This window comes from Salvelinus namaycush, chromosome 21 (assembly GCF_016432855.1).
Source record: "Salvelinus namaycush isolate Seneca chromosome 21, SaNama_1.0, whole genome shotgun sequence".
Taxonomy (NCBI): domain Eukaryota; kingdom Metazoa; phylum Chordata; class Actinopteri; order Salmoniformes; family Salmonidae; genus Salvelinus; species Salvelinus namaycush.
Genome location: NC_052327.1, coordinates 50,409,749 through 50,435,698, shown reverse-complemented (window position 1 = coordinate 50,435,698; position 25,950 = coordinate 50,409,749). Strand labels below are relative to the sequence as shown.

At 43.8% G+C, this 25,950-nt stretch overlaps 1 protein-coding gene across 1 annotated transcript; it reads left to right on the top strand.

Annotated features, from left to right (window-relative positions):
• The first annotated feature begins 2,298 nt into the window (after positions 1–2,298).
• On the top strand, positions 2,299–12,793 carry LOC120066776 (G1/S-specific cyclin-D1-like). Its single transcript, XM_039018243.1, has 5 exons — positions 2,299–2,632; positions 4,236–4,451; positions 4,842–5,001; positions 9,290–9,435; positions 10,799–12,793. The coding sequence occupies exons 1-5, from the start codon at positions 2,435–2,437 to the stop codon at positions 10,952–10,954; spliced, it is 876 nt and encodes a 291-aa protein (XP_038874171.1). The 5' UTR covers positions 2,299–2,434; the 3' UTR covers positions 10,955–12,793.
• The last annotated feature ends 13,157 nt before the right edge of the window (positions 12,794–25,950 follow it).

Here is a 25,950-nt window from a genome sequence, read left to right as displayed (position 1 = left end):
AAAAAGGCTTCTGAAGTTTGTAATTTACACTTTGAAATTTCAGGCTCGATTTTCCCTTACAAAAAATGTATCAACCCCTACAAAAATGTCCATCAAATATAATCCACATAATAATTCACATTTCCTGTTGCTGCAGGATTATAGCAAATTGGCTCAAATTAAGATCCTACGTCTGTAGTAGGCCTAGTCTATTTATTAGATATTATTTATGCGGTTCTCATATGAGTTTTACAGCTTGTGTAGAGCTGAGAGAGGAATGATTGGAATGTTCCATGCTGCTACTATGCTCAAGCAGCGACCCTTCATAGCAACTAAAATCCATGAGTGCTGCATCTTTGAATTGGTGAAACTGTAATGTCTATATCATTGGATGTAAAGCCTAGAAAGCTAAACCCAGCTACCCTTTTCAGATTCACTCAAATCTTAGTTACAAGTAGTGTAGCCTATAGGCCTATTGTGAACAAGTTGCTAGAGGAGTCAGAGCAGTATTTATTAATACATGCTTATAAAGCTAGAATCCTTATTTTTTTTAAATCCATTTTGGCATTTAAAGATTCATTATACAGTAAATACCCATTGATTATTGAAGAAGAATAAATGCCTCATAAGCTTAGTTCAACTGTCGTACCCCATCAGAACCCAAAATACAGTGGCTTCAGCAAGTATTCACACCCCTTGACGTGTTCCACATTTTGTTGTGTTACAGCCTGATACCAAAATTGATGAAATAGATTTCTCACCAATCTACACACAATACCCCACAATGTCAAAGTGACTGAACCAGGTTCTCCAGTCCTGCCACCGAGCATCTCTGCTTCCCCTTTTGGTACCCCTCAGTAGCTGCACTCATAGCCTCGCTTAGCCTACTGGCTCCAGATCGGACCTGAGACCTCCCACTTGCAATAGCCCACGCAATGTTCTGGCTGCGATGGAAAAGGACTGAGCTCAGGCGTTCTAAAACTTGCCCTCTTCTCTAAGGCGGCTTCTTTTTTAGGGGTCTCTCTCCTGCTGTCTGTCTCAATTGTCAATTCAAAGGGCTTTATTGGCATGATAAACATATGTTTACATTGCCAAAGCAAGTGAAATAGATTATAAACATTACACTCACAAATGTTCCAAAAGAATAAAGACATTTCAAATGTCCTATTATGTCTATATACAGTGTCTATATAAAGATTTGCAAATAGTTCAGGTACAAAGGGGGAAATAAATAAAAATAAATATAGGTTGTATTTAGAATGGTGTTTGTTCTTCACTGGTTGCCCTTTTCTTGTGGCAACAGATCCCAAATCTTGCTGCTGTGATTGCGCACTGTGGTATTTCACCCAATAGATGTGGGAGTTTATCAAAATTGGATTTGTTTTCGAATTCTTTGTGTATCTGTGTAATCTGAGGGAAATGTGTGTCTCTAATATGGTCATACATTTGGCAGGAGGTTAGGAATTGCAGCTCAGTTTCCACCTCATTTTGTGGGCAGTGTGCACATAGCCTGTCTTCTCTTGAGAGCCAGGTCTGCCTACGGCGGCCTTTCTCAATAGCACTGCTCACTGAGTCTGTACATAGTCAAAGATTTCCTTAATTTTGGGTCAGTCACAATGGTCAGGTATTCTGCCACTGTGTACTCTCTGTTTAGGGCCACACCGCATTCTAGTTGGCTCTGTTTTTTTGTAAATTATTTCCAATGTGTCAAGTAATTATCTTTTTGTTTTCTCAGGATTTGGTTGGGTCTAATTGTGTTGCTGTACTCTGTGGGCTCGGTTTGTGTTTGTGAACAGTGCCCCAGGACCAGCTTGCTTAGGGGGCTCTTCTCCAGGTTAATCTCTCTGTACAGTAGGCTATGGCTTTGTTATGGGGGGTTTTGGAATCGCTTCCTTTCAGATGGTTGTATAATTTAACGGCTCTTTTCTGGATTTTTATAATTAGCGGGTATCGGCCTAATTCTGTTCTGCATGCATTATTTTGTGTTTTACATTATACACGGAGGATATTTTTGCAGAATTCTGCATGCAGAGTCTCAATTTGGTGTTTGTCCCATTTTGTGAATTATTGGTTGGTGAGCAGACCCCAGACCTCACAACCATAAAGGGCAATGGGTTCTTTAACTGATTCTAGTATTTTTTTGCCAGATCCTAATTGGTATGTCGAATTCTCTCTCTCTCTCTCTGTCTCTCTGACTGTCTCTCATGGTGGACGCCGCCTTCCTTTAATCTGCTCTCTAATAACAACAGGCACGTCACTGACCAAGTGCGTGGAGGGGAGGGGAGTTTATTGAGGAGAGCAGAGTTGGGTCGCCTCCTGAGAGCTTCGACACAGCAGTCGCAGCAGACAGAGCAGAGCAACATCCACGGAACTTTTAGGGGAAGCAACCAATCAGTTTCTCTATCAGTCTCTCTCTTTCTCTCTCATTGCTCGAGCGACTGCCGAAGCCGAAGGAATGGAACGTCAGTTGCTGTGCTGTGAAGTGGAGACCATCCGGAGAGCTTACCAAGACTCGAACCTGCTCAACGACAGAGTTCTGCAGACCATGCTAAAAGCCGAAGACAGCTATCTCCCAGCAACGAACTACTTCAAATGTGTACAGAAAGAGATTGTACCTTGCATGAGAAGAATTGTTTCTACGTGGATGCTGGAGGTTTGTGCAAGAAACACTTTCTAACAGAAACATAACATTCCATTCACTGAAACATATCATAGGTCTAGCCTATATGCCCTTTGGAATAATAATAGGCAACATACGCTACTAACATGCGTCTATAAAGATTACTTGTCCTGTGTTGGTCAACGTTTTCTATGGGCCTACCTTTAAAATGTGTTTATTACATTAGACCTAGTTATTCACCCAGTTTATCCTTTGGACTACATTAAGAGGTTGTCTGTGAGACTCATTGAGCCTAATTTTACCAGAGACATGTTGCAAATGACGTCAAATATTCCATTATATTATGTATTAAAGGGAACGAACAATTTAGTTTCATAATTCTCTAAATTTAAGTCAATGTACACGTATGCAGTCACAAGTGCCAAAATGCGCCATCTTTGTTTTCTTGTGGTTTATAGCACTTTTGTGTGTTTAAATTTTTTATAATTTTGTCACTGATGTTTTCGATATAGTAGGCTAATTGAACTCATATGCATTTGGAGCTATGTTTATATTGTACAACTTGATAAAGCAAACTTACAACTGAACCATCAACGTGGTTGTGCTAGTTGCAAAGGTCGACTCTAGTCTAAATATGGTTAATAGCTTCGATCCCTTTCGAGAGAATGCAATGAAAGTGTCATATAATGAAAGAAGAGACATTGCTTAAAATTTACATGATAAAAATGTTCTCGTGATGTGGACGAATATACTTTTTATTAATTTCTAAAGTTGCATGCTGTAATGAGATTCGGGCGCATGCTCCTTGTCCAATTTAGTGGCTTACAAAAAAGTTATTTTTGACCAGTATTATTTTAGCTATTCGGAATAAGACGATTCTGTCCGATTAAGTATACGTCTTGGACTGTTTACATTCAATTGTTACATGCTAAAACAATTTTAAAATATTAAAAACATTTTTTGAAAATATGACGAACTACAATTGCTTTCTACGCCATGTGCTTGCCTTGAGGCCGGCCACCTTTTGTGTCCACGAGTGAAATAAAATGTATGTCAAAATGTTGTAGATTAATCCAAAAGGTCTTACATCTGCATTTACGGTCACATAATATGCATTTATATGCATGCATGTATGACTCGTGTTATTGTTTGTTCTTTAAGATTACTTTGTAGTAGTGAGGGTCACCGATATGTAAAATCTCAGTTGCATTTTTCGATTTGATATTGATATCATATCGGTTTGTAGAAAGTACAGTTCATACAACTGCTTTCGGATTGCCCATTGGCTCTGGTGTAAATGTTCTGGTAGCCTAAAGCTACCCAACCAGTTTGAAAACAAGGGGATCCCATCCACAGTTGTTGGCCCATCAGCGGGCAATTAAGTATGCTTAAATCCGAAGATTTTTTTGGCATGCAGGAACAGTCATGTATGCTTTTTGTTTACAGAACAGTGTAGGTTAACAGGGAGAATAAACCAATATCATGATATGCCTTGCTCATATCGATATCAAACGATATTGATATAATATGAATTATCAATATTGGTGCCCACCATTACTTTGTAGTATATAGATATAGGCCTATACAGGTATAGACTGCATATGTAACGCATCTTTCGTTTGGTTTTTGATCACAGGTGTGTGAGGAACAGAAATGCGAAGAGGAGGTTTTTCCCCTCGCTATGAATTTTTTGGACAGATATTTGTCTGTTGAACCGACAAAGAAGACCCGACTACAATTATTGGGAGCTACCTGCATGTTTCTGGCGTCTAAAATGAAGGAGACCATTCCGCTAACCGCAGAGAAGTTGTGCATATACACTGACAATTCCATCCGACCAATCGATTTGCTGGTAATTTGACTTCCTCATCATGTTCTCATTAGTTGTAACCAATGTAGATTCTGTTAACGAGCTTTTGTATAATATAGTATAGTGTATGCCTATAATCATAACTATAATTGATGTGTTCATTATATTCCATATAGCCATGGTTAACTTTGGGAGATCAATCTTTTAAAATGAGAAAATAACTCAAATTCTGAATTAAATTCTCAAACCTAATTCCCATAACATACTGTATCAATGATTGTAATGATAAGTCATTGGCACAGTGGCAGAGCGTAGGCCTGTGTGGTGCATACCCCCTCTAGTGGTGTGTTGGTGTCTTGAACCCTTGCACATTGTCCCACTACAGGTTATTCTCTCTCTCACTCTCTATCTCTCTCTCTCTCTTATCTACAGCAAATGGAACTACTAGTATTGAACAAACTGAAATGGGATCTAGCCTCAGTGACTCCGCACGATTTCATAGACCATTTCCTCTCCAAACTACCCATCCATCAGGACACCGAGCAAATCCTGCGCAAGCATGCCCAGACCTTTGTGGCCCTCTGTGCTACAGGTATGCATGATGGGAGCTCCACCACCACCTGCCTGTCTGTTGTTACAGATGTAGGACCTTAATTTGATCACCCTGTTGCAGGAGAACTTTCCTGCAATGCAGGACATTTAAAACTTGTAGTGTATTTGAGGTTTTAAAGGCTTCTGAAGTTTGTAATTTCCATTTAGACATTTCAGACTTGATTTTTCCTTACAAAAACATCCATTAATTATAATCCACATAATAATTCAGATTTCCTGTGACTGCAGGATTACTTTCCTGCTGTAGCAAACTTTGTCAAATTAAGATCCTACATCTGTATACTGCTGACTGCTCTACTGTGCTCTTGCTGTTGTTGTTTAGTGCTGCTGATTTAGAGGGATGTTGTAGGCCTACATATCCAGCTGGATTATAGATATACTGTCTGTGTGGTACTAAAGATGGGTTTTTAAGGTAAGCAGTTACATTGATATTTGTCAATGGTGTGATCAATCCCATAGTGAAAGCTGTGAGTTACATATATATTGTCTTCTCCTTATGTCTGATCAGTAGGGCAAATACTTCAGGGAGATACTTAGGCTTAGCTGCTGTTGCACCGTCCATTTTCCACCGTATAGAAATCCTTTAAGCTCTATCATAGGCCTGCACAATGGAAGACTGCTCTCCAATTGCAGGCAGAGTTTTAACTAAGATGATACTGAGGAGAATACCTGCTCTGTAGGTTTCAAACCTGTACCTCCTCAACAAAAGTGGATTTGTGCTAGAGGAAATATTTTGCCCTGTGGTAAGTCAGGGGAAAACTCAAGGTGCTGTTTGAAGTTACTGCATAATTTAGGAGATTGAATGAATGGGCCTGAAGGTGTTTTTTTGCTGGAGGTGGAGGGGGATAAAGGGGGTTTGGGCTGGAGGTGGAGGGGTAGAGGGTTTTAGGCTGGAGGTGGCGGGGGTAGGGAGTGGAAGACTAGAGAGTGTGAAAGCATGTTGAAGATCCTGTATGTGCTATTTGTGATGAGTAATACTTCTAAGGAAGGGATTTAACTATTCTGAACAAAAATATAAGTGCAACATGCAACAATTTCTACAAAGTTACGTTTCATATAAGGAAGTACATTAATTGAGCCCTAATCTATGGATTTCACAAGACTGGGAATACAGATGTGCATCTGTTGGTCAAAGATACATAAGAAAAAGTAAGGCATGGACCAGAAAACCAGTCAGTATCTGGTATGACCATCATTTGCCTCATGCAGCACAACACATCTTCGCATAGAGTTGATCAGGCTGTTAATTGTGACCTGTGGAATGTTGTCCCACTCCTCTTCAATGGCTGTGCGAAGTTGCTGGATATTGGCCGGAACTGGAACACGCTGTCGCACACGTCGATCCAGAGCATCCCAAACATGCTCAATGGAAGACATGACTGGTCAGTATGCAGGCCACTGGAACATTTTCAGCTTCCAGGAATTGTGTACAGATCCTTGCGACATGGGGCTGTGCATTATCATGCTGAAACATGAGGTTATGGCTGCAGATGAATGGCACGGCAATGGGCCTCAGGATCTCTTCACAGTATCTCTGTACATTCAAATTGCCATTGATCAAATGCAATTGTGTTCGTTGTCCGTACCTTATGCCTGCCCATACCACCATTGCCATGATGGGGCACTCAGTTGTGAGGCCAGTTGGACGTACTGCAAAATTCTCTAAAACGACGTGGAGGTGGCTTATGGTAGAGAAATTAACATTAAATTCTCTGGCAACAGCTCTGGCGGACATTCCTGCCAATTGCATGCTCCCGGAAAACTTGAGACATCTGTGGCATTGTGTTGTGTGACAAAAGTGCACATTTTAGAGTGGCCTTTTATTGTCCCCAGCACAAGGTGCACCTGTGTAATGGTAATGCTGTTTAATCAGTTTTTTGATATTCCACACCTGTCAGGTGGATGGATAATCTTGGCAAAGGAGAAATGCTCACTAACAGGGATAAAAACAAATTTGTGCACAACATTTGAGAGAAATAAGCTTTTTGTACATATGGAACATTTCTGGGAACTTTTATTTCAGCTCATGAAACATGGGACCAACACTTTACCTGTTGTGTTTATATTCTTGTTCAGTGTAGTTTTGAACTGCTGCCAAATTGTTGTTGTCAAAGGTGTTTCGATAGGCTTTGACACACCCCTGTGAAATACCTCTGTGAAATACATTTACTGTACTTCCTTCATCTTGCCACCATAGAAGAGACGATACGCTTTTTATAGCTCCTTTTTTCTGAGACTGTGGAGTCTCTTGTTTATATAGTTCCTTAAGGGCTGCTACTGGCTGGCATTCCTACATTTAATCTAAAGGCTTTTAGGGGAGCCTATGATTGGGTACATTTAGTGAGGATGTGATTGGTTAGATCTAGTGAGGATATGATTGGGTAGATTTAGAGAAGATATGATTGGGTAGATCTAGTGAGGATATTGGCCCAGATAATGGCTCTCTGGCTTGCCTTTATGCCAGTGTCAAGTTCAATTAATCTGACAGCTCTCTACCTCAATCCTTGTCTCTAAGCTCTTTGTGGTGCAGGCTCTTGTAATGGGAGCTCAGTCACAGTGATGCCTCATATTCTTTGCATGGGTTGGTGGGTTTAAAGGGGGCTTGTCTCCTAGACTGGGAGGCCCCCTAATTAATATGGTCAAATTAATGGCCTGGTGATTAGACCTGTTGTTTCACACAGTGTGCCTCGCCCGAGGAGCCCCTGTGTGTGTGGTGTGTGTGTGTGTGTGTGTGTGTGTGTGTGTGTGTGTGTGTGTGTGTGTGTGTGTGTGTGTGTGTGTGTGTGTGTGTGTGTGTGTGTGTGTGTGTGTGTGGGCACCCCTGCCTGGAGTAGATGCATTGTCTCTCTAACCACTTAAAAATAGGAAGTGAGACATGATCTTTCCAGAGAGGGGTATCAGCAGAGCTAGTTGAAAGGTGATTTATTGCATTGTGAGGCTGTGGAGAAGAGAAGGGAAAGGAGGTTTGGCTGCAGGGAGTAGAGGGGGTTTGGCTGGAGGGGGTAGAGAGGGTTTGAGCTGGAGGTGGGGGGGTAGAGAGGGTTTGGGCTGGAGGTGGAGGGCGTAAAGAGGGTTTGGGCTGGAGGGGGAGGGGGTAGAGGCAGTTTGGGCTGGAGGGGTTTTGAGCTAGAGGTAGAGGGGGTAGAGAGGGTTTGGGCTGGAGGTGGAAGGGGTAGAGGCAGTTTGGGGTGGAGGGGTTTTGGACCGGAGGTAGAGGGGGTTTAGGCTGGAGGTGGAGGGGGTTTGGGCCGGAGGTGAAAAGGGGGTAGAGGGTGTCTGGGCTGGAGGTCGGGGTTAGAGGGGGGTTTGGGCTAGAGGTAGAGGGGTGGAGGGGGTTTAGAGGTGAATGTCTCTCTTTCTCTGTGTGTGATTATTAAGAAGCTCTTTGGCTGAATAAATAATTCATCACCAACTACATTATTCCAACAAGTGCAATAGGTTTCCCCTCTTATTTTAATTGCATGTTTTATCTGCTCTTTAATCTTACCTAATGTGCTGTATGCATGCCAATTTACTCTCTAAGTGGACAGAGAGAGGATGATAGAGAGGATAGAGAGAGGGGCTGGAGAAAGGAGGACAGAGCTGGGGCGTAGAGAGAGGGGGCTGGAAGGGGAGGATAGAGAGAGGGGTCTGGAGAGAGGAGAAGGGATGATGGCTGCAGGGGTGTAATAAGGGCTGGGACCTACAGCATAGGTCCTCAGTAGCAGGCAGGGCATCCTGCCACATATCAGCATGGTGTCACTAGAACTTTAGAATGCCTCTGTTCTGATTCTGCTGGATGCACGGTTTCTCTCCTCTCTGCCTTGCCATTATCTGGTTGTGTCACATTAAAACATTTCCCCCCTCCCCGTCATCTCTTCTCACCCCTCTCTTCCTCCCCCACACCTCCTCCTCACCCTTCACTGCCAAGGTGGTGGATGGAGAAGATGTGGATAGTTAGAATGGCCCATTGACATTTGTAATCTGTGTCTTGTTGTCTCACCCTGTGTCGCCTGCTCCCTACAGATAGTCAATGGCCTGAGCTGCCTCGTTGCAGCCAGTGAACAAGGTCATTAGTGAATTGTTTGTGGATCAAATGCCTTGCTTCAGGAATTTGACCTGTTCTCTCTCTCTCTCTCTCTCTCTCTCTCTCTCTCTCTCTCTCTCTCTCTCTCTCTCTCTCTCTCTCTCTCTCTCTCTCTCTCTCTCTCTCTCTCTCTCTCTCTCTCTCTCTCTCTCTCTCTCTCTCTCTCTCTCTCTCTCTCTCTCTCTCTCTCTCTCTCTCTCAGATGTCAAATTCATTGCCAACCCTCCGTCAATGATCGCAGCGGGCAGTGTGGCGGCTGCTGTGCAGGGGCTGCATCTGAAGATGGACGATGCAATGTCATCCCAGCAACTGACTTACTTCCTGTCCCAAGTCATCAGAAGTGACCCGGTACGCGAGGACAACCCAGTCTCATTTATCTATGCCCGACTCTTTAGTCAGTTTGAGATGTATCTTCCACAGATTCCATTTATTGATCTGATTGCTTCCACTATGTGGTAACTCGTGGGGGAGAGGGGATGACAGTAGAACAAGAGAGAGAGAGAGATCTGAGAGACGGGATGTGGAGCAGCAGGTAGCCATGCCATAAACCCTGTCTCTGAAAAGGGCTCGGAAATGAGAGGCGAGTGAAGTCAGCTCCACAACGACAGTGTGAAAACGTTCTCGCTCATTGTTCCCATGGTCATTGGTACAGGGGCCTAACTCTTGTGGCGTCCAAAAGGAAAGGAGAAAAACATGTAAATAAAATGAAAGTAGAGGAGGCACCATGATAAAATGCACTTTTGAGCATGTACTTTTTTTCTAGAAGTCTGTTGTGCATATTCACATAACGAACACAGGACACAGTCCTAATTTCATAATTCAATACAGAATCTCTCATTATTTCAGAGGAATGTCACAAATTACTTTTTTTTAAATAAAAACACTTTTAAGCCATCCTCTCTTTTAGGTTAATAACTTAGTATTGTTAGCAATAGAATAACTTCTGAAACCTTCCTCACCCACTGGTCTGGCTCTAGTTTCCAGAGGCCTCTTTGATCCAGGTAATAAGAAGCGTAATCATTAGAATGCTGTCCCTGGGGCACTCCTTCCCCCACCTGACTGAGGGTCTGGCCCTCTTATCCTTGGCCCAGTGAATTGCTTTAGCTCCTATTGTTTTGGGGCCAGAAATGGGTGCTAGCAGATTGGGTTTCCAGTCGTTCTGGATGTATTGTCTTCCTCCTAATCCTAACGTAGTCACAGCCCTTCCCCGTAGAGTACCACTCTGCCCTTGCGGTTCTATGTGTGCTGCCACGACTCCTTAGCCGTGGTCATTGGTACCATTCTTATACTGTATACAGATGTAGGATCTTCATTTGAGACAGTTTGCTACAGCAGGAAAATACGTCAGCAACAGGAAATGTGAATTATTTTGTGGATTATAATTCATGGATATTTTTTATAGGGGTTGATACATTTGACATTCGGGCAAATCAAGTCTGAAATTTGAAAGTGGAAATTACAAACTTTAGAAGCCTTTTTAAACCTTGAATACACTACAAGTTTGCATTCCCTGCAGTACAGGGAAATTCTCATCAACAAAAGAGTCCTCAAATTAAGATCCTGCATCTGTATTGTTCAGATTGATTGAAAGTGTTTGTTAGAAGGCAGTCCAAAAGGCCACCTGTTAGTCAATTGCAAGTGGCACTCATTACTGAGAAACCATCTAACGTTAGTTCATATCTCATCACTAACGATGTGTCTTCCTCTGCAGGACTGTCTACGGGCGTGTCAGGAACAGATCGAGTCCTTATTGGAGACCAGTCTCCGTCAGGCACAGCAACACACTGTTTCCACGGACACCAAGAGCATGGATGAGGAGGTGGACCTCTCGTGCACGCCTACGGACGTGAGAGATGTGAACATCTGAGTGGGACAGTGTTGTCTGGTGCACTCCAAGGAGAGGCCATAGATGGAGGAGAGGGCTTCGGGGAGAGAAGAAGATGCGCTGATTGACACTGTCTCAGCAGCACCGCTCCCCGCTGACTGCGCTCTCACCTACTTACATACCTGTGCTCATAGCACAGGGACTGGTCTGGCCTGGCCTGAACGTCTTGTCTGGCTCCCAACATGTGTTGTAAGGGATCAGCCAGGGCTTCATTCCTACATTGCTCTCTGTCCCTTCACTGGTTTAAGGCAGCATAAATTGGGCGTGGTTCCAAAACAAGCTTGAATAAGAGAAGAAAATTAGATGTAGTGCTGTATGTGCAACATAGACAAACTATAGAATAATGAACCAGGTCTTCTTTTTGTTCAACAGATTGAGTACCATACACCTGCAATTTCTCACATAAAAAGCTAGTTTCAAGTTGTTTGATGACATAGGTGTTTTAAAGAGTGTTAAACCCACTTGTAAAGGAGCAGATGTTTTGCTGTGCCTGGTTTGTTTGGTATGTCCATGCTTGCCTCAACGTTTAACCAACTTTGAGATATTGTTTAGAAAATTGGTCTTCTAACCTCTTATTTTTAAATGGAGAATGTAACCATATACAATGTATTTTGTTTAGCATACTTTTTCAATTATCATCAGAGGACTGTGGATTACCTCTGTCATAACTGCTGAGACACTGCCTTCGGAAGACAGTAAGCTAACCAGTAAGGTACAGTTACTTCAGAATGTCGGCAGGAAAAAGTCTACATTCTATTGTACTGAATACTTGCAGCATTGCATTCTGCTACAGAATGATTAGCTAGCTGTCCTGTATGCTCTCTCTATGTAAGCTAACATAGTCCACAGTCTTCATAGAATTGTTACTCTGTCTTACTTTCTAAAAACATTCCATCGGAAAAGCACTTTGGGTCAATAACTCTTTACTGACTATTTTTGAGAAGAATGGAATGGTTTGGGAACAACGACAGACTTGCCTCTGGGATGTCTAAATTTGGTGTTATGTGGGAAAGGCAGGACATAGTAGGATGTTTTGGGGAAGTCTAATCTATTTATCCAGCTATAGTACCTGGACCCAAGCTTTCTTAATAGTAAAGACACAGTGAAAGATGGCGGTGCCATCCTCAGAAGACACCTTTCTATCAGTTCTTCTCATGACAGTTGATGACAGATTTGGAATTTTCTAACTGCTTGAATTGAATCTGAATCTTGTAATTTATAGTTACACGAACAACAACTATTTATTGCACAATATTCTATTGTCAAGGCCAGTGTGGATCATGATGACAGAAGGCTATTTCATGTCAATATGTCAAACCATTCAATACTTTGAAAGGCATGCAAAGTGGAAGTAAACTCAAAATATTACTATGAAATCATTGCATTGGCTTAGTGTACTGAATGTTGAGGAAAAGCTCAAATTAAAAAACAAAATGTTTTACATTTTCACCTGTCATAAAATAAACATTTAAAGGGCTTTTATATCATTTTGCACAAATTCATATATGTCTTTTTTGTATTGTTAGAGATCTGTGGAGGATGAATCTGGAAGACATAACTGAAGTTGCTAAGGGGTTGCTAGGGGAGTGATAGGGGGGCATGAAGTACAGTATGTGGGTAAACTGCAGAATCAATGCGTTTGATTGTATAATGACAGAAAAATAACGAGTGAACACTCCTTATAATGAGGCTGCTATGGAGGAATATTCCCAGCAAAGTTTCACGACTAAATGAAATTAAAAATAAAATAAAAACAATGCTTTTTTTTCCTTATCAATTGTTTGCTGCTACTTTGTAGATATTTTTATTAAAATGTCAATATACTGCCATGTAATAAAATACATTTTCTCATAGAAAATTATATGATATTATTGATATTGTCCTTCTTTCATAGTTGTATTGGTATGTGATCAGATTTTTTTTAAACTCTTGTTTTATGATTTCTGCTCTATTCAAATTGTTTTTCAAATAGAGCTCCTGTTTCCTTCACAATACCTCATGCCACAGACACAATTATCTGTTAATTTCATCTGAGTTTTACTTTTTTATTTGCCTATTTATTTTTTTATTTTTTTTATTTTCACCTTTATTTAACCAGGTAGGCTAGTTGAGAACAAGTTCTCATTTGCAACTGCGACCTGGCCAAGATAAAGCATAGCAGTGTGAACAGACAACAACACAGAGTTACACATGGAGTAAACAATAAACAAGTCAATAACATGGTAGAAAAAAAAGAGAATCTATATACAATCTATATACAATGTGTGCAAAAGGCATGAGGTAGGCAATAAATCGAGTAATTACAATTTAGCAGAGATACTGGTGTGCAAAAGAGCAGAAAAGTAAATAAATAAAGCAGTATGGGGGGTGAGGTAGGTAAATTGGGTGGGTAGTTTACAGATGGACTATGTACAGCTGCAGCGATCGGTTAGCTGCTCGGATAGCAGATTTTTAAAGTTGTTGAGGGAGATAAAAGTCTCCAACTTCAGAGATTTTTGCAATTCGTTCCAGTCGCAGGCAGCAGAGAACTGGAAGGAAAGGCGTCCAAATGAGGTTTTGGCTTTAGGGATGATCAGTGAGATACACCTGCTGGAGCGCGTGCTACGGGTGGGTGTAGCCATCGTGACCAGTGAACTGAGATAAGGCGGCACTTTACCTAGCATAGCCTTGTAGATGACCTGGAGCCAGTGGGTCTGACGACGAACATGTAGCGAGGGCCAACCGACTAGGGCATACAGGTCGCAGTGGTGGGTCGTATAAGGTGCTTTAGTAACAAAACGGATGGCACTGTGATAAACTGCATCCAGTTTGCTGAGTAGAGTATTGGAAGCTATTTTGTAGATGACATCGCCGAAGTCGAGGATCGGTAGGATAGTCAGTTTTACTAGGGTAAGTTTGGCGGCGTGAGTGAAGGAGGCTTTGTTGCGGAATAGAAAGCCGACTCTAGATTTGATTTTGGATTGGAGATGTTTGATATGAGTCTGGAAGGAGAGTTTGCAGTCTAGCCAGACACCTAGGTACTTATAGATGTCCACATATTCTAGGTCGGAACCGTCCAGGGTGGTGATGCTAGTCGGGCGTGCGGGTGCAGGCAGCGAACGGTTGAAAAGCATGCATTTGGTTTTACTAGCGTTTAAGAGCAGTTGGAGGCCACGGAAGGAGTGTTGTATGGCATTGAAGCTCGTTTGGAGGTTAGATAGCACAGTGTCCAAGGAAGGGCCGGAAGTATACAGAATGGTGTCGTCTGCATAGAGGTGGATCAGGGAATCACCCGCAGCAAGAGCAACATCATTGATATATACAGAGAAAAGAGTCGGCCCGAGAATTGAACCCTGTGGTACCCCCATAGAGACTGCCAGAGGACCGGACAACATGCCCTCCGATTTGACACACTGAACTCTGTCTGCAAAGTAGTTGGTGAACCAGGCAAGGCAGTCATTAGAAAAACCGAGGCTACTGAGTCTGCCGATAAGAATATGGTGATTGACAGAGTCGAAAGCCTTGGCCAGGTCGATGAAGACGGCTGCACAGTAATGTCTTTTATCGATGGCGGTTATGACATCGTTTAGTACCTTGAGCGTGGCTGAGGTGCACCCGTGACCGGCTCGGAAACCGGATTGCACAGCGGAGAAGGTACGGTGGGATTCGAGATGGTCAGTGATCTGTTTGTTGACTTGGCTTTCGAAGACCTTAGATAGGCAGGGCAGGATGGATATAGGTCTGTAACAGTTTGGGTCCAGGGTGTCTCCCCCTTTGAAGAGGGGGATGACCGCGGCAGCTTTCCAATCCTTGGGGATCTCAGATGATACGAAGGAGAGGTTGAACAGGCTGGTAATAGGGGGTGCGACAATGGCGGCGGACAGTTTCAGAAATAGGGGGTCCAGATTGTCAAGCCCAGCTGATTTGTATGGGTCCAGGTTTTCCAGCTCTTTCAGAACATCTGCTATCTGGATATGGGTAAAGGAGAAGCTGGGGAGGCTTGGGCGAGTAGCAGCGGGGGGGGCGGGGCTGTTGGCCAAGGTTGGAGTCGCCAGGAGGAAGGCATGGCCAGCCATTGAGAAATGTTTGTTGAAGTTTTCGATTATCATGGACTTATCAGTGGTGACCGTGTTACCTAGCCTCAGTGAAGTGGGCAGCTGGGAGGAGGTGCTCTTGTTTTCCATGGACTTTACAGTATCCCAGAACTTTTTGGAGTTAGAGCTACAGGATGCAAATTTCTGCTTGAAAAAGCTGGCCTTTGCTTTCCTGACTGACTGCGTGTATTGGTTCCTGACTTCCCTGAACAGTTGCATATCGCGGGGGCTCTTCGATGCTATTGCAGTTCGCCACAGGATGTTTTTGTGCTGGTCGAGGGCAGTCAGGTCTGGAGTGAACCAAGGGCTATATCTGTTCTTGGTTCTGCATTTTTTGAACGGAGCATGCTTGTCTAATATGGTGAGGAAGTAACTTTTAAAGAATGACCAGGCATCCTCAACTGACGGGATGAGGTCAATATCCTTCCAGGGTACCCGGGCCAGGTCGATTAGAAAGGCCTGCTCGCAGAAGTGTTTTAGGGAGCGTTTGACAGTGATGAGGGGTGGTCGTTTGGCCGCGGACCCGTGGCGGATACAGGCAATGAGGCAGTGATCGCTGAGATCTTGATTGAAGACAGCAGAGGTGTATTTGGAGGGCAAGTTGGTTAGGATAATGTCTATTAGGGTGCCCATGTTTACGGATTTAGGGTTGTACCTGGTGGGTTCCTTGATGATTTGTGTGAGATTGAGGGCATCAAGCTTAGATTGTAGGACTACCGGGGTGTTAAGCATATCCCAGTTTAGGTCACCTAACAGAACAAACTCTGAAGCTAGATGGGGAGCGATCAATTCACAGATGGTGTCCAGGGCACAGCTGGGAGCTGAGGGGGGTCGGTAGCAGGCGGCAACAGTGAGAGACTTATTTCTGGAGAGATTAATTTTTAAAATTAGAAGTTCGAACTGTTTGGGCATAGACCTGGAAAGTATGACAGAACTTTGCAGGCTATCTCTGCAGTAGATTGCAACTCCTCCCCCTTTGGCAGTTCTATCTTGACGGAAAGTGTTATAGTTGGGTATGGAAATCTCAGAATTTTTGGTGGCCTTCCTAAGCCAGGATTCGGACACGGCAAGGACATCAGGGTTGGCAGAGTGTGCTAAAGCGGTGAGTAAGGCAAACTTAGGGAGGAGGCTTCTGATGTTGACATGCATGAGGCCAAGGCTTTTTCGATCACAGAAGTCAACAAATGAGGGTGACTGGGGACATGCAGGGCCTGGGTTTACCTCCACATCACCCGAGGAACAGAGGAGTAGTAGGATGAGGGTGCGGCTAAAGGCTATCAAAACTGGTCGCCTAGAGCGTTGGGGACAAGGAATAAAAGGAGCAGATTTATGGGCGTGGTAGAATAGATTCTGGGCATAATGTGCAGACCAGGGTATGGTGGGGCACGGGTACAGCGGAGGCAAGCCCAGGCACTGGGTGATGATAAGAGAGGTTGTATCTCTGGACATGCTGGTCTCAATGGGTGAGGTCACCGCATGTGTGGGGGGTGGGACAAAGGAGGTATCAGAGGTACGGAGAGTGGAACTACGGGGTCCATTGTAAACCAAAACAATGATAACTAGCCTGAACAACAGTATGCAAGGCATATTGATATTTGAGGGAGACATACAATAAGGCATAAAGTGATTGCAGGTCTTGATTGGGAGAGCTAGCTAAAACAACAGGTGAGATAACAGCAGCTAGTCTGCTAACACAGCAACAGCAGGTAAAAATGGCGACGGCTAGGCAGAGAGGGTCGGATTAACTACACACAGATCCTGAGTTAAAGCACAGAGCCGACAGATAAAACACAAATAAACGGAATGGAGTACCATGAATTAATGGACAGTCAAGCAGGCATCAGCTATGTAGCCAAGTGATCATAGTGTCCAGGGGGCAGCCGTAGATGGAGCAGTGAGGCCTCCACTAAGCTAGCCCGCGGCGTTTAAAGTTAGTAGCCCGGGGGGTGGTCTGCTCAGACGGAGGGGGTCTGCTCAGACGGAGGCCGGTTGAGGGCACAGCGGATGGGGTAATCGTCTGCAGACCAGACGTGGTCGTGTCGACAGAGAATCCAAGCCGGATGGCGAAAGAGAGGTTGTGAATTGTAGAATAGTGTTTGCTAACTGGTGCTAGCTTCGTGATTCAGACAGCTAGTCATGGGTAGCAAGCTAGCAGAAGATGGAGGTCTGATTTTAGCCACGCCGTGCATTTCCGTCGGTAGATTAGTGGGGTTCCGTGTGGTAGAGGGGACCAATCCAATTGTCAAAATAGTTATAGTGGCCTAAGAAGATTGTTCGATAGACCTGTTCAGATAGCAGCCGATATGCTCAGGACAGCTAACGATTAGCGGGCCGCAGTTAGCATATGGGCGTTCAGGTTACGTCGCGATGGAGGGGCCAGTTGAATAACTCCCTCGGGCAGATAACGTCGGTATCCCAGTCGTGAAGGCCCGGTGGGGCTCCGCATCGGCAGTAAAACGGGTCCGGATAGGTGATTGTAGCCCGGGAGTGGCTGATGGAACTCTTCAGCTGGCTAGCTCCGGGATAATTGGTGTTTGCTCCGGAATTGATGTTAGCCAATAGTCACTCGGATAGCAGCTAGTTAGCTGCAAGATCCCGGTGTAAATGTCCAGAGCTTGCGGTAAAAATCCGGGGATATGGAGAGAAAATAGGTCTGGTATGCTCTGGTCTGAGTCGCGTTGTACGAAACTGGCAATAGTTTTCCGAGCTAAAGGATAGTTCTGGTATAACATTATAATTTAAAAAAAAATATGATTTAATACCATTATCCAAATGGGTCCTGCAGGGAGCTAGTAGAAAGCATTGATTGAACCTGGTGCCATAATAACCAACCTGATGTAATAAAGTTGTTTAACTCCTTTATTACATCTTTATAAGCCCTTTTTAAGTTGTTTCAGTTAAGAAGCCTGTATCCCCCATTAGGTCGACGATGGCCCTATATATATATGTGTGTATATAGATATATATATACTATATATATATATATATATATATATATATATACAGCTTTTGTACAAATTGAAAACAGATATGATGGACTTTTGTAAATGGGATCTTTACCTATTAAGCCATAGGTTGTTTTCTGATAGCGATTTAACACCATTTTGATAAAAAATAATTAACATTGTGCCATCTTGTGTCATCAGCTCGAAACGACCAGAGACATGACATTATCAATCATGTGTTTTTACTGCACAATAAATGGAGAAAAAAAATGACCCAGGAGACTACTGCATCTTTTGTCTTTATAGTATGTTAGTGTCCCACACTGAGCCAATATTGTGTTTTTTTGTCATAAAATAAGAAAATACTCTACGCCTCTGGTCTCTGTGAGAAAAGTCAAGTAAATACATTGCATGGATATGATGCTGCTGTACAAGTCTTTCTCATTTTGATTCCTACCTAGTGGGGAACATTTGTTGAAAAGACATGGGGGGGGGGGGGGGGGGGGGGAGATGGAGGGGGGCAATAGAGAGGAAGGAGAGGGACATAGTACATACTATTTTGTTATGCATGGAATGCTTTTGAAGGGGGGTTCTGTATAGAGGAATGGAAAGGCTGAAACCCTAATCCTTTCTCACAGGCCAGTGAACATGAGCTGGACAAACAGTGAAGAATGGGCCAGGGCAGTGGAAGGAGAAGAGCAATGCTGTACCCCTGCCTCCTACCACCAGACCGTATCCCAAATGCCACCCTATTCCTTACTGAATGATGTAGGATCTTCATTTGAGCAACCTGTTGCAGGAGAATTTTCCTGTAGTATATTTGAGGTATTAAAAGGCGTCTGAAATTTGTAATTTCCACTTCGAAACTTCAGACTTGATTTTCCCTTACAGAAAATGTATCAACCCCTCCCCCCAAAAATAGTCCATGTAATAATTCACAATTCCTGTTGATGCAGGATTATTGTCCTGCTGTAGCAAACTGGCTCAAATTAAGATCCAACATCTGTAGTGCACTACTTTGCCAGTCAGCCAACCGCATTGTGCCTCAGGTCAAACTGCACCACCATTGTTACGTCACACAATAGAACAGCTGCTATAGTAACCAGCCTCTTACTGCATAATGTCATTTATCAAACAGTAGCGAGAGCAGTAGCGTTATCCTCTTCATTAGCTTGTAAGATTGTAAATCTGCTTTTAGTTTCTGTCCTCCAGAGAGTTAACACAGTAACCATAAAGAGTTGTCTGTAAAGGGATGTACGCTGTGATGTGTAAATTAGTTACAGTATAACGACTGCAGGGTTTTCCTCTTATGTGACGACTTTCGATATCAGCTGTCGCTTGTCTAGAATACTGCTTTCTAGAGAATGCTGCTTTCTCTCTCTCCTTTTCTAAATGAACTCTCTTACCAACACAAAATGCTCTAACAGACAGTGTGCTTCTCAGAGTTGTCCACTTTGTGCTCTTGCATTTTCCACTGACATAGCATTATGAAGAAGAGGGTCATGGTCGTTGGCACACAGGTTTACAAGCGGTAAAGCTGGCAGCATTTGACGTGAAGTGCTGTTTGTTTGCAGAGCGGAGCCTTGAAGTAGAGATAGAGATACCGGAGAGAGAGAGAGAGAGAGTGAGAGAAGAGAGAGCGAGAGCAAAGCAATGTTATCGGTGGGCCTCAGTTCATGCCGCCAGTCCGATCCTCACCTGCTGCAGAGTGCTATAGGCCAGCTGTCCTTTCGGCAGCTGGCCCCTGCCTGCTTTGTCCTGCTGAGTTCTGATCCAGGCCTCTTCTAGGAAAAGGAAAATCAGAAAGGCAGCTGTCCAGCAGCATCAGGACAAAACCAGCCTGGCAGGCAGCAGCATTGTGCAGACAGCCTCTGTGGCTCTCATTCACTCTCAACCAACTGTAGTGGCATGTGGTGTCACAGGGTCCCAGAGGAAGGGTCATATCACCCTCTGCTGGAGGGTCCAGAACAGATTGAGCAGATTGAGATTGAGTCTGATAATAAGGCAATCAATACGGTTGTTGTCATACTTCCACCTTTCTGTAGAATTTGGGGTCACACTTTAAATAAACAAAAATGTTCAATAGTTTATGAAGTCATCATAAACCTTCTATAAGACCTATATAGATGCATGCTTCAGAAATCATTCCTAATGGCTGCAGAGAGTGAGAAAAGACTATGCCACATTGCTACCTTGTGATTCTCTATTTTACCCAGATGATGGCAGCACTTTGCTGGATTATGTTTGCTAGGTAACTGTTATGGCACCCAGACTATCCCAATGGGGTCTTCCTTCTAACTTTGGAGTCTCACAAAAAGTAATTTAATGTGTGACTGATTTTACTATACTAACCGGTTGAACTGCTTTCAACACCTACATGTCTGATATCTTTTAAAACCCATTGAACCTTGGAGCAGTAGATTAGATGATTAGAACTGTAGTTGTCTTCTTATCTGCTCACCTTCTGTGTTTTTGATCCTTAATTAATTCTCACACTACCCAGGATCATGTTTGTTGTTGAATCGTTCATGATTTTCTCATTTTTTAAGTCTAATTCAGTCCAATCCAATCTACTCAAATGAAGCAGAATGAGCATTGCTGGGACAAAGTTGGCAAAATAAACTGAGGTACATGGTGTTCAAAGCTCTCCAGGTAAATCCTTAAACAGAACAGGACAAAACACCTTCCTTTAAATGGGCATTCCTGCAGCCAGCATTGAGGTAATCTGTGCCCCCTACTCTCTGGTGTCTCTGAAGTGTAGTGCTCCTCCAGGAATATATTGTTATGTCGCGGTGTCTTATCTGGAGCGGCTCTGCCTTTCAAGGGCTCCCTATCAGAGGACAAGCAGGTAAATAAGGTGGCTTAAAAGAGCCTTTTAAGATGACTGTTTTTGTCAAGGCTGATGGGAAATTGACACGCTATTCTCAGTGTGTGGGATACTGGTGTAATACATGTATAAGGCATTTGTCCTATACTGTACGTTCCATGTTACGCTCTAAATTATTGTCACACAAAAATCTCCCTTATTGGTTACAGGGTCTCCTGGGTAAGGGTGCTAAGCTTGTCAATGGGAATACATATTACACCTTTGGTCTGTGATTTACACTATTGGCCCATGCAGAAAAAAATCTAACTCCATGCATGTCAGGGCATAAGCATGAATGCATGTCTACCTACCTGTAAATCTAGTCCACTTCTGCAGGTGAGCCTGAGCGGCACTACAAACGCAGCCTTTGAAATTCCGTCTCTATTCAATCTGTTCTCACGCAACATCGCCCTCGTGTGGGAGCTACCGCTCCTGCACCAACACGCTACTCACACTTTGAAGATCACATATTGAGGAGGCCCATTTGAGGAGGTCCAGTTGAGAAGGCCCAGTTGAGGAGGCCCAGTTGAGAAGGCCCAGTTGAGGAGGCCCAGTTGAGAAGGTCCAGTTGAGAAGGCCCAGTTGAGGAGGTCCAGTTGAGAAGGCCCAGTTGAGGAGGCCCAGTTGAGAAGGCCCAGTTGAGGAGGCCCAGTTGAGAAGGCCCAGTTGAGGAGGTCCAGTTGAGAAGGCCCAGTTGAGGAGGCCCAGTTGAGGAGGTCCAGTTGAGGAGGCCCAGTTGAGGAGGCCCAGTTGAGAAGGCCCAGTTGAGGAGGCCCAGTTGAGAAGGCCCAGTTGAGGAGGCCCAGTTGAGACGGCCCAGTTGAGGAGGCCCAGTTCCATTTTATCCTAGCTCCTTTGATGACGCCTACTCCTTCAGTAATTAAAGATGTGAATTTTCTGACTAGTGCTGGTAGATGCACCACTTAGCATGTTACAGAGATTTTTTTAGATTTTTTTGACCTTTATATAATGGCTTAGGGCCGTCACTATACTGCTTCACCTACCGAGTCCTTGAATCTTTTTGGATTTATGAACACAAGAGCCACAGGATCTAAAACAGGAGGCGGAAATGGAACCAGGGCTGACAGGTGTAGTCATCAGGAGAAGCCCTCAGTCAGGCTGACTCCTTGTGTCTCTCAATCCGCTGACTCAACCCACTTCACATGTTTTGTTTTCCAGTGTGTAGGACGTATCTTATTGCACAGTTTGCTCATCTGCCCAGAGGGTAAGGGAACACTTCCTGATGATGAGTGAGCCTGGCCTGTATAGATGTATTGTCACTCCAAGGTGGGTGGGAGATACACATGCATGCACACACACACACGCACACACACACGCTCACACATTCACACACACACACACACGCGCGCACACACGCACACACAGTCACACACACACACACACACACACACACACACACACACACACACACACACACACACACACACACACACACACACACACACACACACACACACACACACACACACACACACACACACACACACACACACACACACACACACACACACACACACACAGAGAGAGACTGGGGTGGATGTAGTGTCTGATCTCCAGAGCCCATTCCACCACAGAGAGACAGACAGGACAGGACAGACACCTAGAGAACTCACTGCTCACCTGCTGAGAAACTCACTGATGACTCGTGTGTTTGATGATTAGAACACCCCTCCCCCAGAGTGCAACTCTCAACAAGCTGACGTATATTTCCCCTAATAATACTTTTAAAGTGTTTATTTTGCAGCTCACTCCCCCTCAGATTGTCTTTGAGAATTTGTTTCACTGTCAGATAACACGGGAAGGGAATACGCTGCTATATGTAAGTTGGATAGTTGTAGGACATGCTGACAATGTGTTATTCGTAATTTGTTACTAAAGATCTGTACTACTATTCCATCAAACACAAAGGGATTGAATGATATCAAACGTTATTCCATAACAAAAGAATGTTAATGTTATAATCTCTGAAACCATGTCACATGTTTGTCCCCTTCTGAAGTTTCACTGAGTGCTCTATTCTGTTGACTTAAATCATGAGTAAAGTTTGATTCAGATACAAAATGTGTGCCTACCTCGCTTCCTGCTTAATGACTTCCCATAACAGGTTGTTTGATCTCAGGCTCCCATGGGGTAATAAGGCTGCGGCAGCTTTTTGGAACGATAGTCTCTGCCTGATTTGACATCAACCCCCATAGGCCACTGAGGAGGCACTCAGGTAAAAAGGAGGGAAACAGCGGGAATAGGAGTTAATGTAGATTATGAGACCAATGATTAAACACTGCATCTATTCGTCATATGTGAAATGAATGCCATTCATATACTGTAACTAATGCCCTATGCATTATGAAGAACCATAAGCACAGTGAAGTGTCTGAGGTAGTCACAGTTCACAGAGTACCTAAAAACTCAAAGCCCTTTTACCACCAACGTCAATCCTGAGCAACAATCAAGTGTCCCACATCATTTATGAAACGATAATACCCCTGTTTATAGCGAGCCCTCATGTACTGATACGGTACCTTGTTCCCTGTCGCAGCCAAATGTTTGCTGGATCTGATACCTGAGAGTGAAGCGTTTGATCAAGAGGCTGCTAAATGAAAGAAGACGGCTTCTTATGCTTAACAGATCAGATATGATACATCTTTGAGTTAGGGCAGGGCCTGAACTCAGAAACGTTGATGAATGAGATGAGATGTTTCCCCCCCCTGAAGCCATCACTTCTTCTCTCTCTATGATAGGAGTCTAGCGGCAGGACAGGAGTATTATCCCCGGGCACGACTCTCTGAGGCCCGGGCATGACAACACTCAGCTGTGGATGTCAACGAGACCGCTGACGAGAGGGAGGAGCCAGTCAAATGAAGGCGTGTGATCTTAAAGGTACATTTCTCTATTTTTCAACTTCATATTCATAATTTCCAAACACCACCCCAACATACAGTTTGTGAAAATTGTAGTACAAAATATAGAAGATAAGTGTTTACATCATCAACGAATTAGTAGACAATTAGTAGGCAATGCCTACTCATACTTGGTTAAAATCACACGATGCGTATCGATTATGTAATTGTAAACACTTATCTTTCTCGATCTTTTTTTACTACAAAACACAGAAACAAGCAATTTTCACATATGTGGATGTTGCGGTGGTGCTGGAGATGATGAATATGAAGTTGGATTTTTTATTTTATTTATCTTTAACGACCTCACTGACCATGCCGCGAAACAAACCTGGGTCAAGAGGAGCGTGCTTAGGCATCACTTTATGTTGGACCTTATCAGGAAAAAATAAAGACGTTTGTTGAAAAAGAAACCATTGTTTCATGTTCTATTGGAAACGATCTATTTAACTATTTGAAAAGGAGAAGAACCATTCAATTTCTTACAGAAGTGTACAAGCTGTTTATTTGTTTTACAAATTCACGGCCTGCCTGAGAAATCTGTTTGAGCTGTAACATTTCATGGCCATATTGCCCTGGCAGCACCAACTCAACTGTGAGGGAGTGCCAGAGGAGAAGAATGGGGACGTTTGACAAAGCAACTGGAAATGTGAAAACATGTAGCAGGAATGCAGTAGAAATCTGACTGACCTTTGAGAACAGAAGTTGTTCTATTCCCCCCTAGAGAAGATTCTAATCACACAAACACTGGAGGTGTGCACATCCCTCCTATGTCCTGCCTATACCGCTTGTCACCTGGGGCTCGTCAACTAGTGGGGGCTTTAATGGAGCTTCCAGGAGGGTTGAGCAGTTACACTATACCAGGCGCTATGCCACCGCTAGGATACTATGATCAATTAGAAATGACATACTGTAAGCTAAAGTGTAAAGGCCCTAAGCCAGATCCCTGGGGAACCCGCATTGTACTATTGTTGGTATATGCGAAGTTCCGATTGAATCTAACACATTATATTCTGTCAGATATGAACTTGGCTAGTTTAGAGAGAATTAACAGGAAATAACACAGTAAATGCAACAGTGTTGACACTTCCAATACTTCCAATGTCCTCACCAACCAGTCATTTCCTCTGTGGTCCCTGCAATCAAGTGTTTGTGTGGCGGATCTGAAGAGCTTCAAACAGATGGGTTTAACAGGTCTAAATCCTTGGTTAAATTACCCACAGGTAATTGTCAGAGCATATAATGAATCCTTCATGTAAGTCAGAGCACAAAATGGATCCTACATGTAATTGTTAGAGCAGAACAAAATGGATCCTTATATAGATAATGCAAACATGTTAGCTGATCCAGTTCCCAGTATATATTGATAAAACACCCAGTGTTAGTACTAACATAAGCTTTCCTAACTCACACACGCTAATCCATTTATCATTTTTTTATGTTTCAGGTTCTGGTGTTTTCAAATGCTTTACTAGAGGTTGTTCCTGGACAGAAACAGGACGGCCAGGAGGGAAGGCAAGTAGAAGTCAAGTTCAAGGTGCCCAAAGTTTACAGACGTAAAGCCTTGCCTGGCCAGTCCGCTCTATCATGTGAGCGACAACAGCATAGAAAGTGATGTGCATCTAAACTTGTTTCTCCAGTCCAGAACTAGCCCTTTCCTCTTCACACCTGTCGGTGGCCTCTGATTACAAGGCCCAAGTCTGCATTGTTTCCCATCTCTGAACTCCTCCAGTCTGGAGCTGTGTCCCAGAAGACAGGAGCGGAAGGAGGGAGGAGGGAGGAGGGAGGGTAGAGAGGGGGGAGCCGGGGATGTCTCAGCCCTTTTGAAGTGCTGCTCTTTATGGTCAAACATCTGCAGGACCGCACCGCACCACTGTCCCAAACACACACCTCACAGCTGGCTCTACAAAGGAGACCAGGGGCACAAACACGCTGGCTAAACATCCCTTGCTCTGCTAGGCTAGGACTCGGCTCCCAGCTGCAGGTCCGGGCCTGCCACACCATGGACCCAGGCCAAGCCTGGGCCGCCATTGCTGCACGGGGCAGGAGCAGACATGCGCACACTTCTACAGAGCACGCCCAGATAGGAAATGAGTACTTTCACATGAGTGGCCATTTAGTTTGTAGGGAGAAGGAGGAGAAGCAGGTGAACAGCTAAGCTACGACTTCCCAGATT

Bases quoted from the DNA above. Each gene is read 5' to 3' on its own strand.
- LOC120066776 (XM_039018243.1), top strand. From the start codon at position 2,435: ATGGAACGTCAGTTGCTGTGCTGTGAAGTGGAGACCATCCGGAGAGCT. The intron at 2,633-4,235 runs GTTTGTGCAAGA...TTTTGATCACAG, and splicing joins TTTCTACGTGGATGCTGGAG to GTGTGTGAGGAACAGAAATG. The intron at 4,452-4,841 runs GTAATTTGACTT...TCTTATCTACAG, and splicing joins TCCGACCAATCGATTTGCTG to CAAATGGAACTACTAGTATT.